The sequence below is a fragment of the Octopus bimaculoides genome, chromosome 3, assembly GCF_046866305.1.
Source record: "Octopus bimaculoides isolate indiv1 chromosome 3, ASM4686630v1, whole genome shotgun sequence".
Lineage (NCBI taxonomy): Eukaryota > Metazoa > Mollusca > Cephalopoda > Octopoda > Octopodidae > Octopus > Octopus bimaculoides.
In genome coordinates, this window is record NC_142930.1 from 18218251 (window position 1) to 18238719 (window position 20469).

Sequence of the window (20469 nt, forward strand, 5' to 3'; positions counted from 1 at the left end):
GGGAAAAGACCAAGGTTCATGAACTCATCGATGAAAATTCAGTCACATATAGAAAAATAAATAATATAAAAAGCTCAATTTAATTTTAAATAAACTGATTTTAATTGAGTTTTTACCTGTAATTTTGGATTTTGTCCCTAATATTATATATATATATATATATATATATATATAAAAAATGTGTGTGTGTGTGTTGTTTACCGATGTAAATGTGGCAATTAGAATCCGTTTGACAGGATTTGAACAATGTATCTCTTTCTAATGTGTAATGTTTACATTACACTATATATATGCCTACATACCTAAAGACACACGGTGACGTCATTATAGATATACCATGTAATTTCTTCCTGACATGAAAAAGTCCCTTGTCGTCGTTTGGCTTTTTAATTCAGGTATATAAAGTACGTCAATGTTAATAAAATAAATTGGATCAATATTTATCACGTGCAAGATCAAATACACATACACACTTAGATTCGTATACAATATATTTTCAGAAGCTACTTAATAAATAACAGAATAAATTAAGCACGAAAGAGTAAGTGGATGTGATAATAAAGTTTACAAATCTACGGTGTTTAGAAGACAACAAATCCTGGCTTTTTTATCTTCGTTATTGTTATTTAGTCCCAGGTCAGCCTTAATTATAAATCAGAGGCATTTTAACCGCGACTATCTCGTCTTTTTTATGTCTAGGACTACTTTATCCAATGTATCCTTTCATATTTAAAATATAAAGGTGTGATTTAGGGAAAACTTGGCTGCTATTTATAGCTAATCGAGCTACGTGTCTCACTGGCTGTGTCCTATCCGTTAATATATTTTTGTGTGTTTTAGTTTATTAATTTGTTTTTTATTCTTTACGAGAAAATATTGGGAAAGCCTTATCCAAACGAGAATTTAGTTTAACGTAACGAATACCTCCGAGCGTAAGAAATGACCATAAGTAGGAAAAGTAGGTACTACTAAAGCAGCACGGTCCCGAACGCGCAGCTGCGCTAGCTAGTCGTCAGTGGTCGATCCTAGCCCTGACCCTGTCCCCAAACACGTATTCATTTGCACACGCAGGTTAGGGATAGGGTTAGGGTCAAGGCTAGGATCGACCACTCACGACTAGCTAGCACGGACGCGCGCTCGGGACCGTGCTGCTTTAGTAGTACCTATATTTTACCATTTCAAAACACGGGTTTTCAACTTTTGACCACACACACACACAAATCTAAAATGTAAGACGAATGATCCCGGTGTCTTTTTCTTTTAGATTCACACACACACACACATAGAGAACTTGAAAGAAAAATATGAACATGCGTGGCACGAGAAATAAAAGTCACATTGTTAAAATAGCTTTGTTCATAGAAGGAACCTTTGTGGTCGCACGGCATGTTAGAAATAGCAGCAATAATTCTGTCAAATCACGCCTTGTCATATAAAAATTAAAAAAAGGATCGTATAGGGTTCCCTTGCACATCGAAAAATGACGGTAGTCACATGGCTGGCATGTCTTTCACAATTGGGGCTGGCCCGATGAATAAACAACTATTTTGTTCCTAATTAGTACACACGCGTCCTCTCGTTATTACCTACCTGTGGAGGAAGCATGATGTGGTCAGAACTTCGTACTTTGAAATTCGTAAATAATCACAAAGATTCAAATATGAGAAACCACAGTGGTGTGGAGGGTATTACCCATCATTAATGAAAAAAAAAAAAATACTGGGGAATGTTTCTGTGAAGACTTCAGTAAAATGCAAGCACAATAAACCAGATATGATTCTCCGGATCAAAGAAATTGTGCCTTGTAAATGAAGTCAGTGGCTTACCAGATGATGTTAAATACTAGTGAAAAAGAAACAATCTGTGCTGAAGTAATGGGAAATTTGCAGTTATTCCACCCACTGGAATAAGTTTAGATTTCTGTCTTTAATTATTAGAGCACTTGTATACGTAACTGACTGTTTCAGGACCAGACTTAAGAAGCCAGGTTTCACAAACCAGAATGAACACGCCGATTCAAATTTTACAACTACATGTCATCAAAATGACGGTCAAAATATTCAAGAAGTTTGACATATAATAAGTGCATATACATATACATTTCCACTTTTGCAATGATAACCATGCAAACACTCATGTATACATGTGCACATTCACATGTATATAAATACTTTTATGCTTTCATATATACATGACTTTCCCACACATATACATACATCTAACTCGCACATACAATACTAATACAATCTGTAAGTGGAACAATAAAAATATGCAAGACTTTTCAGAAGTTTAAAATATGACATTGCTTTTGTTATCTACATCCTAACAATGGAGCTTTGTATCTTTGTTAGAAACCAGCTTCTCCCTAAGAAGAAGAATTTAAATAATTACAAACGGAAGAGAACATACATACATGTCAACATGTTATTACCGACGTATGAGGCATAATGTCGTGGCCAGAACATTGTACTTTGAAATTTGAAGAAGGAAAAATCCTAAGGATACAGATAAAAGAAGTTACAATGCTGTAGAGGGCTTAATCACTCAATAAAACTGAAATGTTCGTGTCAAGGTTTCAGTAAAATGCAAGTATAATGGATCCGACATAATGATCTGGGACAGAGAAAAGAAACTGCGCACAGTGCTGGAAATCAGTTACCCAATAGATGTTAACATACTGTTAAAGATTAGTGGAAAAGAAAACATATATACCGAGTCCAGACAATAGCTAATGTATAATTATTGGAGCAGTTGGATATATAACTGCATCAACATCAATCTTGAGAAGCTGAGCTTCATAAAACCAGAAATAATACGATTAATTAGATTAGAAATGCAAGCCATTGAAGACACTGAAACCGTGAAATGTCTCGGAAGTTTAGCATATAATAAGTACATAAACATACATGTAGATAAGCAAAGTCAATACTTTTAGATCCGCACATGCAATGATGTCCATGCTTGCACATATGCACACATGTGTACATACGTTTATGCATGCATACTAATGTGCATTCAATACGTACGTGTATACATATATACACAACTATCCTATTGATATTGTATAAAATCCATAAAAAAAGAATCCTGGTTTCTAAGCTAGAAATTGGCTCTTTCTCTATTAGTGAGAATTTCGAAAAATGAAAGCGCGAAAAACAACATGCGCACACACAACCTCCAAGATCACTGATAGTAATAATGTCACTTTTGAACAAGCAGCTGGGAAGAAAGGAGTTTGGGAATGTGCTGAACAACTCTTGATTAATGAAACTGTGATGCTGAATGTGCAATGGCATAAGAAGAACATGGTCATAGCCTAACAAGTGGATTACAAGAAAACATTCGCTTCTGTTCCACATAATTGGGCACTTGTGTCCTTTGATTTGCAAAAAGTCCCAGATACCATTTTTGTTGGCACTCCGTCGATTACGACGTCGAGGGTTCCAGTTGATCCGATCAACGGAACAGCCTGCTCGTGAAATTAACGTGTAAGTGGCTGAGCACTCCACAGATACGTGTACCCTTAACGTAGTTCTCGGGGATATTCAGCGTGACAAAGTTGACCCTTTGAATCACAGGCACAACAGAAACAGGAAGTAAGAGTGAGAGAAAGTCGTGGTGAAAGAGTACAGCAGGGTTCGCCACTATCCCCTGGCGGGGCCTCGTGGAGCTTTAGGTGTTTGTGCTCAATAAACACTCACAACGCCATGTCTGGGAATCGAAACCACGATCCTATGACCGCGAGTTCGCTGCCCTAACCACTGGGCCATTGCACCTCCACTCCAGATACCATTTTAGGGAAATGGTTATACACCATTAGGTGTATACCCGCTTCCGTACATTAAATTTCTGAAGAAACAACGGAACGCAAATTCTGAACCATCAACACAACAATATTTATTTACAGAGGAAATAGGCAGCACTTCGCCCTTTGATTGCTGAGAAGCCGTCATTGATGTTCAGTGGTTATTTGTCTAGCTCCAGAGTTGGAATGTTGGAGAGAGACTGTTTGTACGTATGAGCTCCTGGCCGGCCGGCCGGCCGAGAAAGAGAATGCATAAGGGCGCGAAACTTGAATATCGAATGACCACGCATGCGCATGAGACTCTTCCCGTGTTCCTTCCGGAACTAGTCCCTGCGCATGCGTGGATAAGCTTACCGGAAATGTCGTCTGCTATTAGGGCGTTACTACACCATTATCGAAGCCATAAACAAATTGACTTCATTTTGGACCACCATCTTGAAATCAAAAGCTAAAAGTGGTTCTCTTATCTCTGATAGGACGCAGTATAGTAGGACAGTCTCTCTGTGGTGTTGAGTGTATTTTCAGTAAAAGCTTTGGTGAGGAATTCTGACGGGTTATGTGAACGGCTAAGAAGCCAGAAACACCAACTTAACTGTGGACAATTTGAAAGTATATGGCTAGCAGAAGAATGGCATGTCGAAGAGCTTTCACCTAGTTACATTGTGAAAGGATATAGGAATGGACTTTAAGCCCATCTAACAACATTTCTATCAATGACTTAGTTATCTGATGAAGAATACTAAGGTACTCAAGAATGGGTGAAAATATGTCCTGTGATGGAACTTGTAACAAGGAATTATAACCAGGGAATACAATACCAAGATATAAAAATATATGGGTCTCAGAAGTTTCGGCATACAGTTTTTACTGTACTCAAATTTTGAATACTGAGTTGGGCGCAAGATGAGATGGCTGCCTATGTTAAAATACGAACCTATTAATCCCCCCGCCCCTCAAGAAATTTTCATATCAAGTGATATGAACTGCTTCTGCTTAAAATGAAAAGAAGGCAGCAGAGGTTTAACATCAACTCAAATAGTCTTTGTAGTTACATCATACCCCTTCGACAAATTTGCAAACCGAGTGAAGAAGTGGATTCATGGATCAAGTCTGCATGCATGAAGTAGATAACATCATAAAAGTCGGAAAGGGACTCTTCGGAAATTATTCTCAAACTGATGACTAAAAATACACACCAAAAGTTACATAACTCCATATCAATAGGCCATCAGAGGAAAAGCTGTACGAGTAACAGTTGAAGGTTGTGCATTGTTTTGTTGCCAGAAGCTTCAAAGTGATTCTAACATAGATAATCAAAATAGTATATCTAGGCTCAGCAAAAGGAATTTGAAAGGTATGCTTTTACAATACACGAACAAGAGTGATAACGAAATACCTGATACATCCCCCCCCCCCCAACAAAAAAGATCCAGGTAAACCATCTAGGTGCGACAAACATTGAAGACTTATAATGTCATCTACATCATAAGTAACTGCCCGAAAGTGTCATCGTAGTATTATGCACCTTTGAGATATGATGTGACCAACACATTCTACAATGTATTTCACAGAAAGGATAATCCTGGGGATAAAAATATAAAAGAGTGATGTGGAGAGCATAATCACTCGTAATGTGAAATAATACTAACGCAATGTTTCTATCAAAATCTCAGTAAAACGTAGGCATAACAGACCAGACATAATGATCTGGGATAAAGGAAAGAAATCGTGCACTTTAGAAATAAAGGTCATCTAAGCAAGAGAAGTCTATCGTGCATCTATGCAGGCTATCGTGCTCTTAAAAGAATATATTTGATAGGTACTCTTAATACTGACTTTTATTGTGCATCTACTACATACGAATTTTCTGCCAGACTGCTTGGGACCATACTGCACTTCTTCTGTACATTTATAGTCTACAATGAGAACAGTGTATGGAAGTTTTGCCTTCTACTTTTTCTATATCTATCTTAACTACTTCCCAGGTGATAGTGAAGCCCTGTCGCCTTTCTGGCTAACTGAATCTTTACTAATAGTTTAGTTAAAGAGCTCTCGATTCTAGGCTTTGGAATTTCTTTAATTCTTCGACAGATTCAGCTATGAAAATCAGGTCATCGACATACAAAAGTTCCCACAGACAACCGTTCTTAAAATCTTCCATTATGACATGAATCTCAAGTTATAATAATCAGTTGTGGCCTGTGAACGTCTACCTGCATGCTAAAATCCTCGCTGAACTCGTTGCTAATTCTCACATTGCTGAAGGTGTTTCTGAATATGGCATGCACGGTCACTCGTCATTTATTTATCATTTGTTCTCTGAGCAACGAACAGACTACAGAGTGTAGTACTCAATCAAAAACCTTCGCTTAGTCAACGAATTCTAGGCTTGTTCTTTGCTAAGAATTTCTATAGCTGTTTTATTAAGAGGAGTATTTTCAGTATCTCAGCAAACTATTCCTAATGATTCGGCTGCTTCCCCTGCCTTCATATGGTCGTTTTGACCATATAGCTACAGATTTCGAAAGCTGTTACTTTTGCTAGGTCTACTCATTTTCCTCATTCAGCAATCTTTCGCTGTAACGTTTTCCTGTTTCCTTTTCAGTGTGAGCGAGGGCGAGTGCGCCGCTATAATTACGACCAAACTTTTCACCAGCCTTTAAGTTTTGCACCTAGCAAAGAGAAAATAGTTTCTGGTAGGTTTGATATTTGATCATCTGCCACTTAGACGAACACACAAGCCAGATAGACTTTATAAACCATGAAAATGAATAGATAAATAATTGTGAACATTAAATCTTTCCCTACTGAAGAAAGTACGGCTCAACATAAACAATTATTTAGTAACTTCAAAGTGAGAACTCAATGGACCAACAAATACAAGACAATCTGGATAACGAATAGATGACTGAAAGAACCCAACGACCAATGGGATGTTTAATATTAAGTTCTAGTTGAAATATACGGAGACAGTTGGTAGTTTCTACGGGACAATATGCCGATGGCTAGAGACCAGACATGTGACTGGTGCAAGGTTCCAGTCACATGGAAGGTGACATGGCGGTGGAATAATACTGTAAATTAAGTTATTAAAGCTGAAATATAGTTTTAGAAAGACGGGAAATATATAAGTAGCAAAGAAGAATATGAAATCGCTAAGAGAGACAAAGACATCAGATATACTTAGCTGGAGGAGAAACTGAAAATAAGAAGTTTGCTCATAGATTGCAAGGTAGTGTACTAGAGAGAATCGAGACGTTGTTGGCAAGAAGCATGTAAAGAATGATAGCGGCATTCTTGCTTATACTCTGTGTGTGTGTGAGACAATCAGCATCATCATCATCGTTTAACATCTACTTTTGCATGGTTGTATGGATCAGATGGAATTTATTTGAGGCAGATATTCTATGGTTGCATGCCCTTCTTGCCATCACTCTCATCTCTTTCGAAGCAGAGTAATATTTCCCCGAATCCAGACATGTTCTTGCTGATTATTGGAAATTATTGACACAATTTGTAAGGCAGTGACTCTCATTTACAGCTACTATATAATGTCAAGACAAAGAGACACAAGCGTACACATACATAATACATACATACATACTTTCAGTTTCCACCTACCAAATCACTCATAAAGCTTGGTCAGCTTGGCGCTATAGCAGAAGACTCATTCAAGCTGCCTCACACCAAGTGGAATTGTACCTGAAACCATGTGGTTGGATAGCAAACTTCTTACCACACAGCCATGCCTGAGTTTTATATCTTTATATCTATATATATAAAACAGAGAATGTGTGTGTCTGTTTGTTTGTCTGTGTATCTATGTGTGTATCACTAAAACTCGAGAACTACCCGACTAATTTTATTCAAATTTTACATGTACACTACTTAGGGTCCATGGAGTGTCATGGGTCAAAAAATTTCAACTTCTTACCTAATGTGAGCCCGGAGCAATCTTTTAGACTGTTTTGGTATTACGTGTCAATGTGAGATAACTGTTTCAGTTTTAATAGTTTCAATATTAATAGTTTCACTATGTACATAATATATACATAGTGAAACTATTATCTCACATTATATATATACATATATATATATATATATATATATATATATATATATATATATATTCGTTAAATATGTTTCCTTTTCCTTATCTACAGATATTATCTCCCCAATTGACGTTTTATGCCTTAAATTTGACAGATATTTATTGCTATTTGATGTGTTTTATTATAAAACCTTGATAATTTCCTTTGTACTAAATGTTGCTTAAACGGACAGATTTTTATACTTTTCTTATTTTATGCATTTTTAAATTTAAGAAACGTTTTTTGAAGTTACCGGACCTGAAGAGTGTCCTCATATTGAGTGGTATTTATCTTGTTCGATTCATTGTAGATTGACCAGATATTTCCCACTGTTATGTGGCCATGAAACGCACGTATTCTTTTTCCCACTTTCGTTTCTTAAACGTAACCGATTTTAATTCTTAGTCCAATATTTCATAGATTTTATGTATTATAAATTCTTCCTTGGATTTTTTAGATTTTAAAACTAGTTTTGTATAGTACACTTTTCTTGATGGTATCTGATCTCCTTCTTCGTGCGAGTTGCACAATGGTGGTTCTTCTCTAAATTATTAAAATATTTTTCAATATACAACTCGATTTGATATCATCAAATTGTATTTCCTTGTATGTTCGGATATTGTAATTCTCTAACATTATAATATATATATATATATATATATATATATATATATATATATATATATATATATATATATATATATATATATAAATATGTATGCATTATGTGTGTATATATATGTATGTATATATATATATGCATATGTATAGGTGTACATGTAGAGATATAAATGTATACGTTTATGTATAGATGTATATATATATATATATATATATATATATATATATATATATATATATATATATATATATATATATATATATATATACATATGTATATATATATGTATATATATATATATGTATATATATGTATATGTGTATCTTCTTAATATATAAAATCCGTTCCGTCTGTCTGTCTGTTTGTGCGCTTATAACTCGAGTATTGTTCATCCGATCGCACTAAAATTTTAAACATGGATACATGAGAGAGATGGGCGTTCCGTAAGCTAAAAAGATTTTCAAAATCGTTAGTTTCAAAGTAAGAATCGCTATTTTTGTAATCTTTATATCCTGTTCCGCCATTAAAACAACCAGTTGCTCAGACAGCGGCTCATGCCATTTCGCTAGCAACAAGGGAAGTACAAAATGACAGTCAGCCAAAACCGTCGCTATGCTGTCTCTCTTCTTTCCTCTCTCTGTGGGGTTAATAATCTTAATCTTTAGTTAGTTTTTCATTCAAGCTACGTAATAGGCAGAATTGTCGGATTAAGACAGTAGGGTGTTTTGAGGGAGATTTGGCTGCTATTTCAATCAAGTCTAGCTACCATGTACAGGTTTGCCTCATCTTTGATATTATATATTCCTTATACTTTCCAAAACCGAGTTACAGATTTTGACGTATGGGGTATCAAAAGATTCAGTACTATTTTGGCTACAAATTAAACTTAATTTTCATTCACATATTTGCATTTCAAAAAGTTTAACATAATCTTTCCCTAAATCAACTAACGTAAAAAGTTTATACTATTATGTCACATTTTCTATATGTGTGTGTCCCTCAAAAGACGCCAATCATCATGACACACCTTCACTCACTCACTCTATCTCTCTTTCTCACCCTCTTTCGTTCTCTCCCATACACACGCAAGCATGCACGCACGCACACACACACACACACACACACACACACACACACACACACACACACACACACACTTCATATAGACGTACATACATCTTTCACTTTCTTTCTCTGTTATTTTCGCATATCTTCTTTCACTTTCTGCTCTCTTGAAATAAAATTTTTACGGGTACAACTGCTTACAAAAATAGGGATTAATGTATAATTTCTTTCTATGTTCATAATTTTTTGTTTATAATACTGGGGAAAATATGCCACCAAAGAAAAGATGTAATCTCTCCAGAAACAAGTATAAAACAAGGAGGAAAACCGAAGGCAGGAGTCTGAAGAGAGACGCTAGATGAGATTTTCTCAACATCCGCAAATGCATGTTGCAGCACTTAATGCTGGATCATTAAATCAATGTTTTAATGATTAGACAGAGGTCCAATAGAAGAGCTCTCAGAAACACTACGTACAAATTCATTCTTCACAACTCTTGAAGCTGTTTTCAGATATGATCCATCCCATTCTTATAAAAATAATGACTCTGTCCAAATTGGTGTGCTAAACAAATTATCTTTTCTGTAGAGCTTTAAAATTTTCAAATGAAACAAATGGTATGTGCTGCTCTGGCAGTCAGGTAACATTACCAGTACTACTAGCTCCTTCGCAACCTCTTATGGATCTTCTAGAAGGCACTTCCATCCAGTCAAAGGATTTTCTGAACAATATCAGACAATACAACTCTGCAAATGACATCGTTTGGTGCATCTAAGAAGATAGATAAACATGAATTTATGACGACGTCAAAGTTCAAGGACAAGTCTATCACCTCATTGGTTCCTTGTTACCCATAAATGAACAACCAAAGTTCCTCCAAATTTACTTTATGAGTGATGTAGGACACCAAGCCCGAAGGAGGTGTCAACATTTCAGATGATGGGTTGTGTTACACACAGCGCCAACTGCTGCAAAAGAGAGTATATCCACTGACAGCTTCTCGGTGCGATCAAAAATCACATAACCCCCACAGGTTAGGGCCTGAAATACTCCAAAGAGACGCATAGCATGTTGCTTAGTCAAATTAGCCCATCATTTACTCCATAAATGTTTTGTTGTCAATGCTGCACTTTCCCATATCATCTGTTTCGACATAACTGTGATATATTGTATACAAACTATGCCACTTTAATCCCGAGCAACGCTGAGTGTATATATATTTATGAATATATATAATTATGCATATATATATATGTATGCATGTATATATGTAAATGTATATGCATATATGTATATATGTAAATGTATATATATATAGATTTATATGTATATATATATATATATATATATATATATATATATATATATATATATATATGTAGATGTATATATATGTGTGTATATATAATTACCTATATATATACACACACACACATACATATATGTATGTATATATATGTGTATGTATGTATATATACACACACATATATATATATATACATACATATATATATATATATATATATATATATATATATATATATATATATATATATATATATATATATATATATATATATATATATATATATATATATATATATATATATATATATGTATGTATATATCTTTTATCATCTACTGTTTTCAGCCCAGGGCTGAGGTCATGTTGGTATACCACCTGTAGTTACTCAGTGTTGTTTCTGATGTTGTTTTTCAAGTAGTGAGTTGGACGGAGCTGCTCTTCTTTGTGTCTCCTGCTGCGATGTGGGTTCATCTGGTATCTCATCTAGAAACCTGTCCAGACGGTCCTTGAAAATTTCCACATCAACACCATGTTGATCTCTAAGGTTGCCTGGGAGGCAATTGAACAATTGAAGGCAATTGAACAATTGCGGGCCCTTGAAACCCAGACTATTGCAGTACTGTGTCCTTATTTTAGATGGGGAAGATCTTTGGTATGATGCAGTGCCATCCAGTTCGAGGATTGGTACAGCTGTCAATTCCAAAATTGGGAGCTAAACCCTCCACGATCTTCCAAACATATCTCTTTCATCTTCAGCTCCTTTAGCCTCTCTCTGTAGCCCATCTTTTGCATCAAGTCAATCTTCTTTGTGTATTGGTGCTGGATTTCTTCAAGTTCCACAGTTTGTTTCACACTCTCTGGGGACCATAGTTGGGAGCAGTAGTCCAAGTGGCTGAGAACAAAAGTCTTCCATAGGCATAGCAGGGATTCCCATTTCCTAGTTCTGAATGTCCTCAGAATCCAGCCAGCCACTCGCCTGCACAGTGTTGCCATATTGGTAATATGCAAATGGAATGTTACATCATTGCTCATGTGAAACCCCCAGGTCATGCACTGACTCTGACCCTGGGATCATATTACCTTCTGGTCCAGTGTATTCCAATTTTAGCCTGATGCTGGACCAATAGCGGAGTGCCTGAAATTTCATAGCATTGAACTCCATGTTATTTTTGTTAGCTCATTTGTAAATTTCATTCAGGTCTTTCTGCAGTTTTATGATGTCCTCTGGGTTCTTCACTGCCTGCGATACTTTTGTGTCATCAGCATAACTGGTCAGACTGGCTGACATATGTATATATATATATATATATGTGTGTATATATATATATGTGTGTATATATATATATATATATATATATATATATATATATATAGCCCAACTAATTAGGGAGCGAATCAATTTAGATGAGATGCAGTTTGGGTTTGTGCCAGGTAAAAGCACTACTGATGCCTTATTTCTAGTGAGACAGCTGCAGGAGAAATACCTAGCTAAGGATAAACCTCTGTACCTGGCTTTCGTTGACATGGAGAAAGCCTTTGACAGGGTCCCCCGATCCCTTATCTGGTGGTCAATGAAGAAACTTGGGATAGAAGAATGGTTAGTGAGAGCTGTGCGAGCCATGTACAGAGATGCTGCCAGTAAGGTGAGGGTTGGAAATGAGTACAACAATGAATTCCGGGTAGAGGTAGGGGTCCACCAAGGTTCTGTCCTCAGCCCCCTCTTATTTATCATAGTCCTCCAGGCAATCACAGAGGAGTTCAAGACAGGTTGCCCCTGGGAGCTCCTCTATGCTGATGACCTTGCCCTAATCGCGGAGTCACTATCAGAACTAGAGGAGAAGTTTCAGGTGTGGAAGCAAGGTCTAGAATTGAAGGGCCTTAGAGTCAACCTAGCTAAAACCAAAATCCTAATAAGTAGGAAGGTAGATAAAACACAAACCCCTTCAGGTAGATGGCACTGCTCAGTATGTAGAAAAGGAGAAGGTAGTAACTCTATAAGATGTACCTGATGCAAGCTATGGACACATAAGAGGTGCAGCAACATCAAAGGCAGGTTAACTAGGAAGTTAGTTTTTGTTTGTGGCAGATATTCAGGTGCAATAAAGACTGTAAACAAACAGGAAACAACTTCTATCTCATTCCAGGGTGAAAAACTAGAGGTAGTCGATAGCTTCCGCTATCTGGGCAACCAAGTTAGTAGTGGGGGTGGGTGCGCTGAAAGTGTAGCTGCTAGAATAAGAATAGCCTGGGCAAAGTTTAGAGAGCTCTTACCCCTGCTGGCGACAAAGGGACTCTCACTCAGAGTAAAAGGCAGACTGTATGACGCATGCGTACGAACAGCCATGCTACATGGCAGTGAAACATGGGCTGTAACTGCTGAGGACATACGTAAGCTCGCAAGGAATGAAGCCAGTATGCTCCGTTGGATGTGTAATGTCAATGTGAATACCCGTCAGAGTGTAAGTATCTTGAGAGAAAAGCTGAACATTAGAAGCATCAGTTGTGGTGTGCAAGATAGACGATTGCGCTGGTATGGACATGTGGTGAGAATGGATGAGGATAGCTGCGTGAAAAAGTGCCACACCCTAACAGTTGAGGGAACCCGTGGAAGAGGTAGGCCCAGGAAGACCTGGGCTGAGGTGGTGAGGCAAGACCTTCGTACATTGGGCCTCACCGAGGCGATGACTACTGACCGAGACCTTTGGAAATGAGATGCACCATTTTGAGCGTGGCCGTTGCCAGTACCGCCTGACTGGCTCCTGTAGGATTTTCGAGTGAGATCGTTGCCAGTGCCCCTGGACTGGCTTGTGCGAGTGGCACATAAAAGACACCATTTCGAGCGTGGCCGTTTTCGTGCGGGTGACACGTAAAAGCACCCACTACACTCTCTGAGTGGTTGGCGTTAGGAAGGGCATCCAGCTGTAGAAGCTCTGCCAAATTAGATTGGAGCCTGGTGTTGCCATCCGGTTTCACCAGTCCTCAGTCAAATTGTCCAACCCATGCTAGCATGGAAAGTGGACGTTAAACGATGATGATGATGATGATGATGATATATATATATATATATATATATATATATATATATATATATATATATATATATATATATATATATATATAATAATATAAATAAAATATATATATATATGCATATATAAATAAATATATATATATATATATATATATATATATAAAAGATAATAAGATAATAATATATATATATATATATATGCATATATACATACATATATGGACATACATACATAGGCATATATATATATATGAATATATGGGTACAGGACATCACAAAACATAAACAACATGTAATACGAAGACAAACTTGGGTATGCGAACAACGAGAGAAACAAATGGAAAACAAGACAAGTAACATAAATAACGACCCTTCAGCAGTTGTCAGCTGTCCATCTACTCCTCATTTTGAGTAATTAATGACAATATGAGGCTTCAAAAGGCAGTTGCTCCTGCAAACCAAAATAAAATTTGGGATTTGCAGAGGATCAAAGTTGGTAACAAAAACAGGACAGTGGAGACGTACAACAAACCAAACGAAAACAAACATGGAGGGCTGTTAGGCCAAATGGGGTAAGGTAGCAAATGCTAGAGGAATATTGACTTTGACAAGAGAAATGATAAAAGAGGAGACAGATAAGAATGCGTTTGGTCTGTAAGACAGACTGAAAGAAAAGAAAGATGATCATGTGAGGACATGAAAGATGGACAATGGTCATGAGTGAGCAACAAGAGAGAGTAAAGGAGAAAGATGGGGAGAGAGGGAGAGAGAAAGAGAGAGAGAGAGAGAGAGAGAGAGAGAGAGAGAGAGAAAACAGGGAAGGGGAGAAAAAAGAATTAGAGAAACGAAGAGAGAGAAAATGAAAGGAGTGAGAGAACAGTACAGAGTAGAGTTGCATCAAAATTATTAAGATAAACTGATGCTCTAACCACTGAGGTATGTGGCATATGTATATATATATATATATATACATATATATATATATATATATATATATATATATATATATATATATATATATATATATATATGTATATATATATATATATATATATATATATGTATGTATGTTTGTATGTTTGTATGTATGTATGTTTGTATGTATGTATGTATATATGTCTCTATGTATATGTATGTGTGTATGTGTGCGTGTGTGAGTACATACACTATGTATGGTTCTGTAGCTTTCAATCAGATTGACATATCATGGCATATGTTAATGGAATTATTTCTGTCCCCCACTCTGAATCAACTCTGGCATGCCCTAGGATTCGATTTTGTCTCCCACTCTCTACTTTTTATACGTCAATGACGTGCTTGCTACATCCAACAATGCTCACTCTTATGTTGATCTTCTAGCACTTTTTATCTCCTTTACCTTCGTCAAATATGCATTATCTACATCCAACCTTAAATCCACACACCAAACCTACATTGATGATATGAGTGGAGACCTCAAAAAGAGTATCTTCTAGCAGGGTGATACCTATCATGTCTCAATTAACAACAGAAAAAATAGAAAAACAAAACAAAACACAAGCTCTACTTATATTAAAAAAATGCTATCATATTACCCACCCTATGGAAGAATATATAGCTCTCAGCTCAAACTCTTATGGTCATTTCAAATATTGGGCATCCCTATCATCAAGGATCTCTAACATAGCTTGAACTTCATCCAAACAGAGAAGGGCACTTCTGTTAAGAGCCAGATAATATTTCAGTCCACAAAAATTGCTGACGTTCTACTAAGCTTAAGAAAAGCTTACAATTGAATTTTACTCCTACATCTGGGATGGTGTTGCTGCTATACTCACTTCGTGGACTGTACCTACAAAAGAGCCACATGACTGATTGGTATTAAACCACTCACAAACAAGCTCCAGCTTTTGGTTCTCAAACATGCTATCTCATCCCTTGGTCTTTCCTATTGTTACTATAATGCTCTTTGTTCCTTGAGCTGGTTGTGTACCTTCTCCAAGAAGTGTTTGATGAGGCAGAGCAAAACAACTTGCTCATTTCTCTATATCCTCTCATCCTTGTCATGTCTTACTCCCCACCCTCAGTTTCTACATCAAACTATATATTGAGTCTTTCTTCCTCAAATCCTTGGTCCTATGGAATCTCACTGCTTGTAGATTTTGCAGATGTTGACTTACAACAATTTAAATGGAACTTTAACCTCATCAAAACTCACTGGTTGCACTTGGACAGCCTGCAAAAGTCATGGGCATTGTACTCTCTCAGGACATAGCCAGTTATAATTAGAAGCAATACTGGTAGAATGTCTCAGTGAAAACCTCAATAAAATGTAGACATAATAGACCTGACAGTGTTTTGGGACAGAGAAGAGAAATTGTGTACAGTCGTGGAAATCAGCTATCCAGTGGATGTTAACATAAGGCTGAAGACCAATGAAAAAGAAATACTTATGCTAAACTATTGAGAAATCTACAGTTACTCTACTCAGATTACATGTTCAGGTTTATACCTGTAATTATTGGAGCACTGGAATATATAACATACAGCCTAAGTACCAATCTTGAGAAATTAGGCTTCTCAAAACCAGTGAGGAGAAAGCTGATTTGAAGCCTACAGATCCAAGCCATCACTGGAACTGTAAAAATTTGTAAAACTTTCCAGAAGTTTAACATTTAAGTATATATGTGCATGTCTAGATATGCAACTATATGCACGAAAATGCATAAAACAAGACATACAAACTTGCACATGCACTGACTTCAAATATTGCACACATACACAGATACCTGCTAAAATACCCTGAGAACCTTGGAGCTAGGTTAGAAACTGGCTCTTTCTCTATTGGCAAGAAATCTTGAAATAAAACTGCATTATAGCATACATACATATCCAAGGCTTTTTAACCCAATATTCAACACGTTATTTATAGCTTTATCTACTACATGCCCCATTGTTAAAAATAATTTACTTTATATCTCTCAAACGTTTCTAAAATCTTATGACGTAAACACATGTATATGTGCACAAGCATGTAGCACGTGCATATGCACACACACAATCAGAGACCCTGCCCCAACACACATGCTGGAAGTCAACTCACAACTGAGTAAGACCATTTCCCACACTCAGTAAGCCCATGCAAATGTTCTGGTAGTCCAAGAAGTTTCTCTGTGTGAATTTGTTTTGAGTAGATAAAGTGTTGCGCAGAACTGAACCCACTTTTCAACACAATATGTTATAAAAGCAGAAGTACAGTCGAGGTTGAGACGATCAGAAACCAACTCCACTTCAAGTTTTTTTTTTATACAAGTTTACCTTCTAGAAGGAAGTTCTAACAAGAACTAGGGATCCTTCACTCCCAGTGGTTCACATGGGACCCTGGCAGATACTACTACTCTGGGATAGAGTAGACCTGGCAGCAATAGTGAGTAAGAGGTGGTTCCACATTCCTCAAATTCCTGGATCACCCATACCAGTGTCCCACTACCAGATGCAAATTAAAAGCATACTCAGGACACACACACATGCATGCACACACACATGCATACATATATATATGTATGTATGTATGCAGTTGGAGGACTGCATTAAGCTCCAATGTCTGCTTTGGCATGGTTTATACAGCTGGATGCCTTTCTTAATGCCAACTGTTTTACAGAACTTACCCTGTGCCTTTTCTTGTGGTTCCAGCTTTCGTGAGGTCTAATACAAGACTAAGGGCTCATAGTAACTCCTACAAAGGAAGAATTAAAGAAAGAGGGTGCAGAAGGTAAAGTATAATGAGAACTGATTTGTAGTTGTGAGATGGTGGTAGTGGAATGAATAACAAAGTAGGTACTATTGGGGAAGGGAGTATTGGATGGACAGGAGAAAGGTAAGAGAAAGGAATTATGTCAAGGGTGAGTGAGAAAAGGAGGGAAAAAGTAGTAATGTATTAAGGTGGGTTGTGTAGGGTAGGGTCCAGGACTCTTCCGCTGCCACTTCCACAGCATTATAAGGGTGAGTATGGATGCAAGTATGAGAGAAGGGGGACATTAAAGGGAGAAATAGGTGTGAGTGGTGCGGAATCTGGAGAGTGTCATTGAAAGAATGCATGTGGATTGTACAGGGGAAGGCTAGATAGGGAGAAAGAGGAAAGGGAATGCTGTGGGGGAAAGGACAATGACAGAAAATAAGGCAAAGGATTAGGGGGCAGTAATGAGGGGAAGAGAAGCTGGAGGGTACCAACACACACACACACACACACACACACACACACACCACACATATGCATACATACATATACCTCCTGACTTTTTATGGTACACACACACACATACACATATATGTCTGTATCTGTGTGTGTGTGTATATTCACACTTATACATAGATATATGATATATACATACATGCATATATATATCTATGTATGTGTGTAATGTACAAAAATATGTCATACATATATGTGTACATAGTATAAAAATGTACAGAACTATATTACACACACACATACATATTTATATTATATCACTGTATCTATCTTTATATATGTATATGTGCGAGTATTTTATATATATATATATATATATATATATATATATATGGCACATAAAAGACACCATTTCGAGCGTGGCCGTTTTCGTGCGGGTGACACGTAAAAGCACCCACTACACTCTCTGAGTGGTTGGCGTTAGGAAGGGCATCCAGCTGTAGAAACTCTGCCAAATCAGACTGGAGCCTGGTGTTGCCATCCGGTTTCACCAGTCCTCAGTCAAATCGTCCAACCCATGCTAGCATGGAAAGCGGACGTTAAACGATGATGATGATATATATATTATATTATATATATATATATATTATATTATATTATATATATATATATATATATATATATATATTATATTATATTATATATATATATATTATATATATATATATATATATATATATATATATATATATATATATAATATATATATATATATATATTATATTATATTATATATATGTTATATCCCTGTATCTATCTTTATATAATGTGTATGTGCGAGTATTATATATATAAATACATATATATATATATATATATATATATATATATATATATATATACAATATATGCATGTATACACGCACAGACACATTAGTATTCAAAACTGAATCCAAGTGCTTATTAGCATCCATAATCTTAGATTGTGTAACATAACGCGTTAACAAATTAGGTCTAACCAGTCGCAAGTCTCGACACAGATCTCGTTCGATAACGATCTTTTGCGAGAGTTTCAAGGACGATACGAAAAGCTGGACGCTTTGCGAACCCGTGGCGAAAATCCCCCTTCCCTGTCGTAAAAGTCCGTAATTTTTTTAGCATTTTGTCTTTATTATACACTTGCCTCCTCTTCGAATTATTATTATCATTTATCATTGGAATATTCCTGAATTATGTTGTAAAAGCCGGATGGAAATATTAATGCGTTATATTGTTCTACTACGGAGCGTCTAGGTGAGTTTCAAAATTAAGCGGGTCGAGCCTTACGAATTATTTCATACTCGGATAAATCATTTATATCATCTTCCCAATATACCTGCAATCTACCTACCAATCAATTAACCTACCTAAGGATGTGTCTGGCCTCTTGGTGGAGGCCATGCTATTATTATTATAAGTTTACTAAGGTCCCTCCTATGTAAGAACCGAGAAATTTTTAGTTTCTTATGGTCGGTCGGACCTTAACGTGTTCTGGTAATTAAAAAAAAATAATAAATAAAAAAAAATATCGTAAACACGTAGAAATTGTTTAAAGCCATGACCTCAAAAGTCCTGGACATGGTCGACCCATTCACGAGTAAAGCGACCATCAAATCGAAAAGGCAGAAACGATCTCAGGGATCGTCGCATTACAGAACTAAAAATGCCCCCGAACTGCAAGCTTTACCTCATCTAAAGGGTAAGTATTACTTTTATCTACATTTCTCACTGCTTATCATTGCGTTATGTTATAATATATATATATATATATTTATTTATTTATATGTATGTATGTATGTCTTCTACCCCTTCCCCGTGTTTATATATATACACACATATAAAATTTGCTCTTCAGGTTTTCTTATTTTCTACCATATTGTTTTGTTCCTCTTCCATTCTTCACAATCGTAATTCCGCCTGTTATTTATATTCGCTTTCTCATTTCTTCTTTTTCTACATCTTGAATCTGTTCATATATATATATATATATATATATATACACATACATACTCACACATTCCGAATCGAGACTAATTATTACTTCAAACGAAATACGTAACCTAAAAAAAAAAAAAAAGCTAGTAACGAACAGACACATGAGTAATATATATATATATATATATATATATATATATATATATATATATATATATATATATATATACTTGTGCATGCGTGTATGTGTTCATTGCAATAAATACTAAATAACCTGAAATAGGAGTTTCTTGAAATAACTAAATTATTTGTGGCAATTGGGTTCACATACCACATGTAAACGATTTTAATTCCAAGTAAAACATTTGCCTTATTCTTGTGTTAATCTTTAAAAACTAGATAGA

The 20469-nt window shown here is 36.2% G+C and overlaps 1 protein-coding gene across 3 annotated transcripts in view; it reads left to right on the plus strand.

Annotated features, from left to right (window-relative positions):
• The window catches only part of LOC106876669 (serine/threonine-protein phosphatase 2A 56 kDa regulatory subunit epsilon isoform), a 288837-nt gene that overhangs the window by 867 nt on the left and 267501 nt on the right, over positions 1-20469 (plus strand). For 2 of the 3 annotated variants that reach the window (XM_052966625.2, XM_052966626.2), the window contains exon 1: positions 19157-19829. The exons of the other annotated variant lie outside the window; for it this stretch is intronic. In XM_052966625.2, coding sequence (XP_052822585.1) covers positions 19688-19829 — 142 coding nt within the window. In that variant the 5' untranslated portion in view covers positions 19157-19687. Of the gene's footprint in view, positions 1-19156; positions 19830-20469 lie in introns of those variants that run through there. 3 annotated transcript variants of the gene reach the window in all.